The sequence below is a fragment of the Rhinopithecus bieti genome, unplaced genomic scaffold (genome assembly GCF_001698545.2).
Source record: "Rhinopithecus bieti isolate Rb0 unplaced genomic scaffold, ASM169854v2 scaffold_34876, whole genome shotgun sequence".
Classification (NCBI taxonomy): Eukaryota; Metazoa; Chordata; class Mammalia; order Primates; family Cercopithecidae; genus Rhinopithecus; species Rhinopithecus bieti.
This window is the reverse complement of record NW_016814760.1, coordinates 1,058,882-1,068,729: the sequence shown is the minus strand read 5'-3', so window position 1 is coordinate 1,068,729 and position 9,848 is coordinate 1,058,882. Positions and strand designations below refer to the sequence as shown.

The 9,848-nt window shown below is 41.7% G+C and overlaps 2 protein-coding genes and 1 pseudogene across 4 annotated transcripts in view; 1 reads left to right on the top strand and 2 right to left on the bottom strand.

Moving 5' to 3' along the window:
- Nucleotides 1-5,241, bottom strand: part of NSL1 (NSL1 component of MIS12 kinetochore complex) — a 43,762-nt gene extending 38,521 nt beyond the window's left edge. The window contains exons 1-2 of the mRNA XM_017851955.1: nt 4,907-5,241; nt 974-1,052 (exon numbers count right to left, since the gene is read on the bottom strand). Coding sequence (XP_017707444.1) covers nt 974-1,052; nt 4,907-5,209 — 382 coding nt within the window. The 5' untranslated portion in view covers nt 5,210-5,241. The remainder of the gene's footprint in view (nt 1-973; nt 1,053-4,906) is intronic.
- LOC108515246 (60S ribosomal protein L21 pseudogene) lies at nt 305-962 on the bottom strand (annotated as a pseudogene).
- The window catches only part of TATDN3 (TatD DNase domain containing 3), a 26,449-nt gene continuing 21,800 nt past the window's right edge, over nt 5,200-9,848 (top strand). For 2 of the 3 annotated variants that reach the window (XM_017851953.1, XM_017851952.1), the window contains exons 1-3: nt 5,200-5,364; nt 8,190-8,222; nt 9,627-9,700. In XM_017851953.1, coding sequence (XP_017707442.1) covers nt 5,299-5,364; nt 8,190-8,222; nt 9,627-9,700 — 173 coding nt within the window. In that variant the 5' untranslated portion in view covers nt 5,200-5,298. The remainder of the gene's footprint in view (nt 5,365-8,189; nt 8,223-9,626; nt 9,701-9,848) is intronic. The other variant, XM_017851954.1, reaches the window with a different exon arrangement.

The following is a 9,848-nucleotide window of genomic DNA, read 5'->3' as shown; positions in this document are numbered from 1 at the left end:
AAATTGTCTTTTTAAGGAGCCTTCTACAAAGATGTAACCACATCCTTTACATGGTAGTTGTATAACTTAACTTCACACTTTCAAGGGTATTTCACTATTCACTCTAGAGATGACTTACAAAAATACAAATTGCTTTGTAAATAATTACAGAAATTCCCTGGGCCTCTTTTGTCATCTGGAGACAGCTCTACGGTATTTTCCAATAAACTATTGACAAAGAAGACTACTGACGTCATAATCTCAGTTTATTTTTTATTTTTTTTCCAGCCCAGAGGTCTTTTATTTATTTATTTTTTAACACCTATTATGCCATGAATTCATAGGGAATAGGTTCCAGCAGCTCAGGCTCCTTCCCACTGATTCTCACAAAGTGTGCTTCTCTGGGTGGAGCAGGCTGGCGTTTCAGTTGAACCCAGGTACCTTTCTCTTTGGCTTCATTCTTTTTCTGATCATTTTCCTTCACGCGTTTCAGGAAGCTATATTGGCTCTTAGAGTGCTTAATGTGCTCAATATGCATATTAATTCTCTTGACAAGAATCTTGCCCTTAACTTGTTTGTTTACAACAATGCCAACAGCATGCTGGGGAACATTGTAGACTCTTCCAGTTTCGTCATGGTAACACTTGTGGGGCATTCCTTTTTGAATAGTACCCATTCCCTTGATGTCTACGATATCACCTTTCTTATAGATTCCCATATACGTGGCCAAAGGAACAACTCCATGTTTCCTAAAAGGCCTAGAGAATATATATCGGGTGCCTCTCCTCTTTCCCTTTGTGTTCATCATTTTGGCGAATTATTGGAAGATGGCAGTTCCGGCCGAAAGACAATCGCAGTTCTTTATTATTCCCCTAGTAAAGAACTTCTTGAAAATAAATAACACTAAATATGGAGATTAAAAAACAGCATTCAAAACAAAATTAGCTGCAAAATATAACCCAGAAATTAGTAATAGAAGGAAAAAGTCACATACCCATAAAACAATTATCTGAAGCTTCCTGCCATGCTTGTCCATTAATGCTGATATTCTCTTGCACAGCTGATTCAAAAGTCTGCAATAAATTCACAGTAGTCAAGTCACTAAAAATAATTTTAAATACTAAATTCAAACGTTTTGGCAAAATAACACTTCCAGATTTGTGACAGAGGAAATAAAGAAAAGTAGCAGAATAGCTAATTAGTATATTTATTCTTTTCAATGAAGATTCCAGTTCAATCATTGATTCCACCTGCACTTTTGGTCTCATAGCCATTATGCTACCCAAGAGAAAATCTGATACAAAAATTTGGAATATTCTTATAAACAAAAAAAAAGTACTTCTAGAATGAAAGAAAAAATTCTAACAAATTTAGGCTCAGTTGAATCTCAAGAGTATAAGTACTATATATGCTGCTGAATGACTGTTGATGTTAACAAGAGGAAAAATATACATGCTTAAAAATAAAATTAATTTATATTTTATAAAGGGCTATATTTTGGAGAGATGAACACTTATGTAGGGATGAAATGACATGAGATCTAAGATTTGCTTTAAAATAGCAAATGTAGGCCAGGTGCAGTGGCTCACGCCTATAATCCCATCACTTTGGGAGGCCAAGGCAAGAGAACTGCTTGAGGCCAGTTCCAGACCAGCCTAGGCAACACTGTGAGACACCCTTCTCTACCAAAAAATTTAAAAATTAGCCAGGCACAGGTGCACATGCCTGTAGTCCTGGCTACTTGAAAAGCTGAGGCTAGAGGATTACTTAAGCCCAAAAGTTTGAGGTTACAGTGAGCTATGATTGCCACTGCACTCCAGCCTGGGAGACAGAGGGAGAAGCAACTGTAACCAACTTTTGACATCTGTTGAGTTTGGTGGTGGATATATGGGTGTCCACTGTACTAAACTAATTTTTTATAAGGTTGAAAATGTTCGCAATACATTAAAAGATAAAGAACTAAAAAACAAAAAACAAAAACAAAAAATAGACAAATTGGCCTTCATCAAATTTTTTTTAAAATAATGAATGACTAAAGGAATTTGGCAGTACACATTTCCTATTAGCCAATAATTTCACTTCTAGCAATGTATCCTAAAGGACTACTCTCATAAAAACACAAAGAGAATGTGCTAGAAATGTTCATTTCAGCACTGTTTGAAATTTTTTTAATTGTGGGAAAAAACCTAAATTCAAAATTAGACGAGTTAAACAGACAATATTCATACCACACAGTACCTAAAAAGAATGAAGACAATCTCTACATAACACTAACAAGTAATAGTCAGACACGTTTGGTTTCAAAAAAGGCGGGTCAGTAACAGTTCATCAACATGACACTGTTAATGGAGACAAACAAACATAAACAGAGAGAAAGAGGTAAAGCCACAGAAAGGGGGTATAGAAAGTTTTCTCTCCCCAGGTACTCTCCAAAATAGTACATTATGTCCTAGAAGGAAGAGGGCTGGGGAAGGGGAACTCAAAGAAGAATTTTGCTTTATGCTATTGTTTGAATTTTTTATGAGCATATATTTTGTACCCTTTGTATAATTAAAAATAACATAAACCAAATGACTGATAATTATAAGTTAAAGTACATATTCTACATTTCAAAGATTTCATAAAGTAAATTCCTTATTTTATGGTTTTGTTTTTTGTTTTTTTTGAGATGGAGTTTCACTCTTGTCAAGCAAAGCAGGCTGGAGTGCAATGGCACAATCTTGGCTCACTGTAACCTCTGTCTCCCAGGTTCAAGCGATTCTCCTGCCTCAGTCTCCGGAATAGCTGGGATTACAGACAAGCGCCATCACCTGGCTAATTTTTGTATTTTTAGTACAGACAGGGTTTCACCATGTTGGCCCAGGCTGGTCTCGAACTCATGACCTCAGGTGATCCGCCCACCTCGGCCTTAAAAGCACTGGAATTACAGGTGTAAGCCACCACGCCCGACCTATGTATGTTTTAGAAGTACTTTCAAGAATTGCTGAGAAAACATATTGTCTTTGTAATATTCATTGCAGACTGCTACCAACACTGTTTTTAAAGAAAATCTGCTACTTAATATGCAGTTTTAAACAGAGATACAACATAAAGCTTCTGCTTTATTTAAAATAAAACACAAGTGAATTCCTGTGGTAGTCTAAGCCCTGGAAACTTAATCTTATAATTCACTTTATCATCCCACTAAATAGGATATAATAGGTTAAGCCAAGTTCCTCTTTTTCTGTAAGATACCTAAATGTTTTAAATACCATAGCACTTCCTAGAATCAGACAAATTCTAAGATCATTATACAACAAAAGTCTTCTCCCAAAAACAGATGTCCTGAGATATATCCCTATTCTTGCCTTGCTTGCAAGGAGGGAATGACATAAGAGTCACTGTATACAAAACTACATACAGAGTCACAACCCAGGAAGTGTTTCTTCATTCTTCCACTTAGCCTTTTTTTTTTTTTTTGAGATGGAGTCTTGCTATGTTGCCCAGGGTGGAGTGCAGTGGCACGATCTCCGCTCACTGCAAGCTCTGCCTCCCGGGTTCACACTATTCTCTTGCCTCAGCCTCCCGAGTAGCTGGGACTACAGGTGCCCGCCACCATGCCTGGCTAATTTTTTGTATTATTATTATTATTATTTTTAGTAAAGACGGGGTTTCACCGTGTTAGCCAGGATGGTCTCGATCTCCTGACCTTGTGATCCGCCCGCCTTGGCCTCCCAAAGTGCTGGGATTACAGGCGTCAGCCACCGCACGACCCCTTTTGCCTGTTTTAGAGTGAAAACATTTTCTTTACAAGACTAAAATACGTTTAAAAAAATTGTGTTAGTTGAAAACTTTACTATCTACGATCACATATTTGCCCTTATACTGCATTTCCCCAGCCTTTCTTAAATACTTTTGCAAAGCCCTGAAGGTGGTAGTTTTTTGGGAAGACAAGAAAGAAAGGGATTGTGTGCTTCTTATAACAGGCATCAATCTACTTGTCGGTAGGGGAAAAAAATTAAAAGCTCATAATACAGCACATTTGTGAGTTATGAAAGACCACAGTGCAAACATTAAAAATAAAGGTTAATAGGCCTGGCGAGGTGGCTCACGCCTGTAATCCCAGCACTTTGGGAGGCCGAGGCGGGCGGATCACGAGGTCAGGAGATCAAAACCATGCTGGCTAACACAGTGAAACCCTGTCTCTACTAAAAATACAAAAAATTAGCCGGGCATGGTGGTGGGAGCCTGTAGTCCCAGCTACTCGGGAGGCTGAGGCTGGAGACCGGTGTGAACCCGGGAGGTGGAGCTTGCAGTGAGCCGACATCCAGCCTGGGCGACTGAGCGAGACTCCGGCTCAATCAATCAATCAATCAATCAGGCAAAAGGAAAGACCAAATGCTGGTTGGGTGAATGGCTGACTTCCAGAATTACCCTTTCCAGGAGAATTCCTCATTGTCTAGGGTTGCACTGTCCAACAAGTGAGCCACCAGCCACTTTGTAGTTACTGAGCACTTAAATGTAGCTAGTTCAAAAGATGTGCCATAAATGCAAGACACCAGATTTGAAAAAGCTTAGTACGAACAAAATAATGTAAAATATCTCATTCATTTGATATTATTACACGTTAAAATATCTTGGATTTATTGGGTTAAACAAAATGTTTTATATCCATTAACTTCACCTATTTCTTACTTTTAGTTTAAAACTACATAAGGATTAGCTTGCCTTGTATTTTCACTGTACAGCGCTGGTCTAAGTAATTAATAAGACCCAGCTGACATTAGCATAAATTTCTTTCTCCCCTAGCGTTTCTCCGACTGGTTCTACCGTAGTCTGGGACACCGTTAATTCTGCCAAGGCCTGGCGTGGGATCTTTCTGAATCCTAAGATCCTGGGTGTTGGGTAAGGGGGTGATAAGTAAAGAAGTGGCAAACTGGTCCCGTACCCACTGCGCATCTCGCAGCGCGGGCTCCCGAATCTCCTCCGGCAGAGCGTCCCCGAGCTTTTGCACAAAGCGGCCGCACAGTTGTAGCATTTCGGTCACAGCCCGCTTCGAGGTGCAGCGCACCCGAAAGTCCTCTCGGGGAGTGGCGGAGACCAAGGCCTGACTCTCTGTCCCGGTCGCTAGCTCCTTGTCCCATGGGGGGTCAAGGACCACCAACTCAGAAGACCCCGCCATTTTTCGTCTGAACGGGGGGCGGGGCACTCTGGGAGCGGAAAAGTGGGTTCCCACTGGTGTAACTAGCATGCATGCGGCTGGAAACTCAGGACGCTGCAGCTGAAACGTTCCGGCTCCTGCTCTGCGGGCGCGTCTAAGGCCGCAGCCACGGGGGCGCAATGGGAGCGGCGCGCGTAGGGTTGGTGGACTGTCACTGCCACATCTCCGCCCCGGACTTTGACCGCGTATGTGAGGGCGATACGGGGCCCGAGGGAGCGGGGAGGACCCCGTCCTTTCCCCTCGTGTTATCTTTGCTCTCCTCCCTTGGGACGAAACCCCATATCCCCCGCCCAGACCGTTGTTTATGGCCATATGACCTGCCCCTCATTTCCCTATTCCCTATTTAACCTCAGACATACCGATTTTTTTTTTCATGATTCAGTCGCGGTAAGCTATTTCCACAAGGCGTTTGTTTGCTCTTCTGAGTTCCTGAAATCGTTCTCCCACCTGCCCTTGGCTGGCCTGTTTTTCCTCTCGGGCCTGTCACCTCCTGGCTGAGATGCCACTTTTCGTGGGAAGCGGTCCTTGAAACGCGTTCAAATCCGGGAGAGGTCGGGCGCGGGCTCACGCCTGTAACCCCAGCACTTTGGGAGGCCGAGGGGGGCGCGGCGCATCTCCTGAGTCTAGGAGATCGTGACCAGCCTGGGCAACATGTGGACACCTCAGTCTCTACAGAAAAAAAAAAAAAAACCAAAAAAACAAAAAAACAGAAATTAGCTGGGGATGGTGGCGCTTGCCTATGGTCCCAGCTACTCGGGAGGCTGAGGTGGGAAAATCGCTTGAGCCCGGGAGGTGGAGGTTGCAGTGAGCTGAGATCACGCCACTGCACTCCATCCTGGGTAACAATGAGACCCTGTCTCAAAAGAAAGAAAGAAAGAAAAGGGGAAGGGGAAAATTTCACAAATGGGGGAGAGAGGCAAACAAAAAAAAATACATGGCCGGGTGTGGTTGCTCTCACTTGTAATCCTAGCACTATGAGAGGCCGAAGCGGTTGGATCGCTTGAGCCCGGGAGTTTGAGACCAGCCTAGGCAATGTGGTGAGACCCTGCCTCAATTAAAATAATAATACACACATAAAATCAGTTACAAACTGTTTTACCCATTACATGGGAAACTAGAGACTAACAATAGAGGAGTAAGGGGGGTTTTATTTCAGGGGGAAATCCTCCCAGGAGCTGACACTTAAGGCTGAGAAGACAAGGAGCCACCCAAGCAAGGGGCTGAGTGTATGCTAGTTAGGGAAACAGGTTGCAGGCCCCCAGACAAGCTAGAATTTGGCACATTTCAGTTGCCAAAAAGCTGAGTGGAGCTTGATGACCTAGAAAGAGAAAGGCATGAAACAGAACTGGGGAGGTTTGCAGGGGATAGATGAGGTGGGTCAGTAAGGAATTTGGATTGCATTTGAAGCACAATGTGGATTCATTAAAGGGCTTTTTAAATTTTTTATTTATTTTTATTTTTTAGATTGAGTCTGCCTGTGTCCCCCAGGCTGAAGTGCAATAGCATGATCTCAGGTCGTTGCAATCTCTGCCTCCTGAGCTCAAGCAATTCTCCCGTCTCAGCCTCCCAAGTAGCTGGGATCATGGGTGTGCGCCACCATGCCTGGCTAATTTTTTGTATTTTTAATAGAGATAGGGTTTCGTCATGTTGTCCAGGCTGGTCTTGAACTCCTGGCCTCAAGTGATCAACCCTCCTTGACCTCCCAAAGTCCTGAGATTACACAAAAATGGATAGGCATGATGCTATCCATTTTAACACCGTTTTGCTGCTGTATGGCAAATGGATGGAGAAGAGTGGAAGCTACAAGACTAGTTAGGAGGCTTTTGCAGTATATAGGCAAGAGATGTTGGCTGTTGGTACTATGATGATAGCAGGTGAGTTTGAGATAAATACATGGATTCAAGATACATTTTAGAGGGAGAATCCACAATAAGTACTGAAGAATTGAATGTGGATAGCAAGGAAAAGGGAGGAATCAAGGATGACTCAGATTATTAGCTTGTGCTATAGGGAAGATGGTGGTGCTGGTTTACTGAGAAAAGGGAAGACCAAGGTCTGAAGTGGAGGTGGGGAAGTCAGCAGAAGGAATAGGTTTGTGAAGAGAAAATAAAGATTTATGTTTGGGGCATATTGGGAAACCTAATCCCATCCAAATGGAGATGTCATAATTTTTTAATGTGAGTCATAGGTTCAGGAGAGAATTATAAGCTAAAGATAAAAATTGGGGACTCAGGCTGGGTGCGGTGGCTCACGCCTGTAGCCCCAGCACTTTGGGTGGCCGAGGTGGTGGATCGCCTGAGGTCATGAGTTCAAGACCAGCTTGGCCAACATGGTGATACACCATCTCTACTAAAAATACAAAAATTAGCTGGGTGTGGTGGCAGTCGCTTGTAATCCCAGCTACTCTGGAGGCTGAAGCAGGAGAATCACTTGAACCTGGGTGGTGGAGGTTGCAATGAGCCGAGATCGCACCATTGTACTGCAGTTGGGAGACAAGATGAAACTTCATCTCGAAAAAAAAAAAAAATTGGGGACTCAGCATAATGATGATATTAAAACCATGAGAGGAAGTGAGATCACTCAAGGCAAGTACAGAGAGAGGAGCAGAGGTTCTTGAATCCAGAAAGAGGAAGGGGAGCCAGTCAAGGAGACTGAAAAGTAGCCACCAATGAGAGAGTGGTATTGCAGAAGCAAAGAGTGGAAACCATTTCAAGAAGGAGGGAGTAAGCAAATGAGGGATTCCAAATGCTGCTGAGGAGTAGAGTAAGATGAGGACAGATAAATATCCTGTATATTTGACAATAGAGGCTTCTGTTTTAGTGGTGGGAACAGAAGCCAGACTTTACTGAGAGCAGGAGTAAACAGGAGGTGGGTCAATGTAGGCTCTTTGCTTTCCACTGCTCCATTCGTTGCTATCATTGTCATTCTTTGTGTATGTCATTGACATATACAGTCCAAGATTAGTTGCTTATTCATCTAAAATAATGGTGATTTCTTATGCTTGTTTTAGGATTTGGATGATGTGTTGGAGAAAGCCAAGAAGGTAAGTCAGTATTTGTAATTGCTCTTTTGGTTTTTTATTTTAACTATCATTTCAAGCAAAACAGCTTGAAATTTAGATATACTACCTTGATGTTGTTTCAGTAGTTTATAGTAAGTAGCATTTTTTATTTTTATTATTTTATTTATTTATTTATTTATTTATTTATTTATTTATTTAGATGGAGTCTTGCTCTTTCGCCCAGGCTGGAGTGCAGTGGCGTGATCTCAGCTCACTGCGACCTCCACCTCCCAGGTTCAAGGGATTCTCCTGCCTCAGCCTCCTGTGTAGCTGGGACTACAGGCACGTGTCACTGCACTCAGCTAATTTTTGCATTTTTAGTAGAGACAGGGTTTCACCATGTTGGTCAGGCTGGTCTCGAACTCCTGACCTCAGGCGATCTGCCCACCTCAACCTCCCAAAGTGCTGGGATTACAGGCGTGACCCACTATGACCAGCCAATGTTTATTATTTATAATTAAAATAGAGACAAGGTCTGACTATGTTGCCCAGGCTGGTGTCAAACTCCTGAGCTCAAGCAATCAACCCACGTTGGGCTCTCAAAATGCTAGAATTATAGGCATGCGGCACTGCTCCCAGCCTAAGTAGCATTAATTAAGTGTTTGCTACATGCCAGGCACTGAACTAAGGCCTTTCTCAACTTTACCTCATTCAATGTTTCACAGCAACCTTCTGAGGAAATTACTAATTTGTAGCCAACCATTCCCCATTTTTATAGATGAGGAATCTGTGGTCTAGAGATTAGTGACTGGTCCGAAGACATATGCTAGTGAAATGATAGAGATGAGTTAGTCTGAATTCAAAACATGTGCCTATAGCTACCATGCTCAACAGCGCTATGAAACAAATTGGTCCATCTTTCAGTTTTTAAATTCAAATGATTCTGGAGATCTGGGTTATATTATTAAAGTTTTCTGAAATGTTTTGATTTGCTTAGAAAAAGTATTTTTTGGAAGTGTTTATGAAATTCACTGTAACTAGCATTCTGTGACCATCTCAGAAAATAATACAGCCAGAAATGGTTGTAGTGCATTTTTACATACAGGTAACTTCCACTGTGGCACTTAATTAGGAATGTGGGCTTTGGACATATATAGACCTGATGACCCTGAGCAAGTTATTTGACATCCAGAACTCTGTCTCCTGATCTATACAGTAGACTACAGCCTACTTTACAGGTTTCTGTAAATTAAATGAGGCAATATTTATATTGACTGAATGTAGGGCTCGAAAATAGTAAATACTCAATGATAGCCCTTCTGATTGTATTGATGAAGCATGGGTGAACAAGGATAACTAAAATGCAGAGAAAACGTTAAATTTTGATATATTTATATTAAATGTATATTGTTTGGAACTCTATTCTTTTTTTTTTTTTTTTTTCAGGCCAATGTTGTGGCCCTTGTGGCAGTTGCCGAACATTCAGGAGAATTTGAAAAGATTATGCAACTTTCAGAAAGGTGCTACTTTTAATTAGGATTTTAAAGGGTTGCTAATAAGAACACAGTTATGACATCCAGTTTATAATATCAAAGATCCATTTGTAAAGAGAATAAAGAGGAAAAAGCATTTTAGCATAGCCCTGAAAACAGATTATTTTCTACTTAT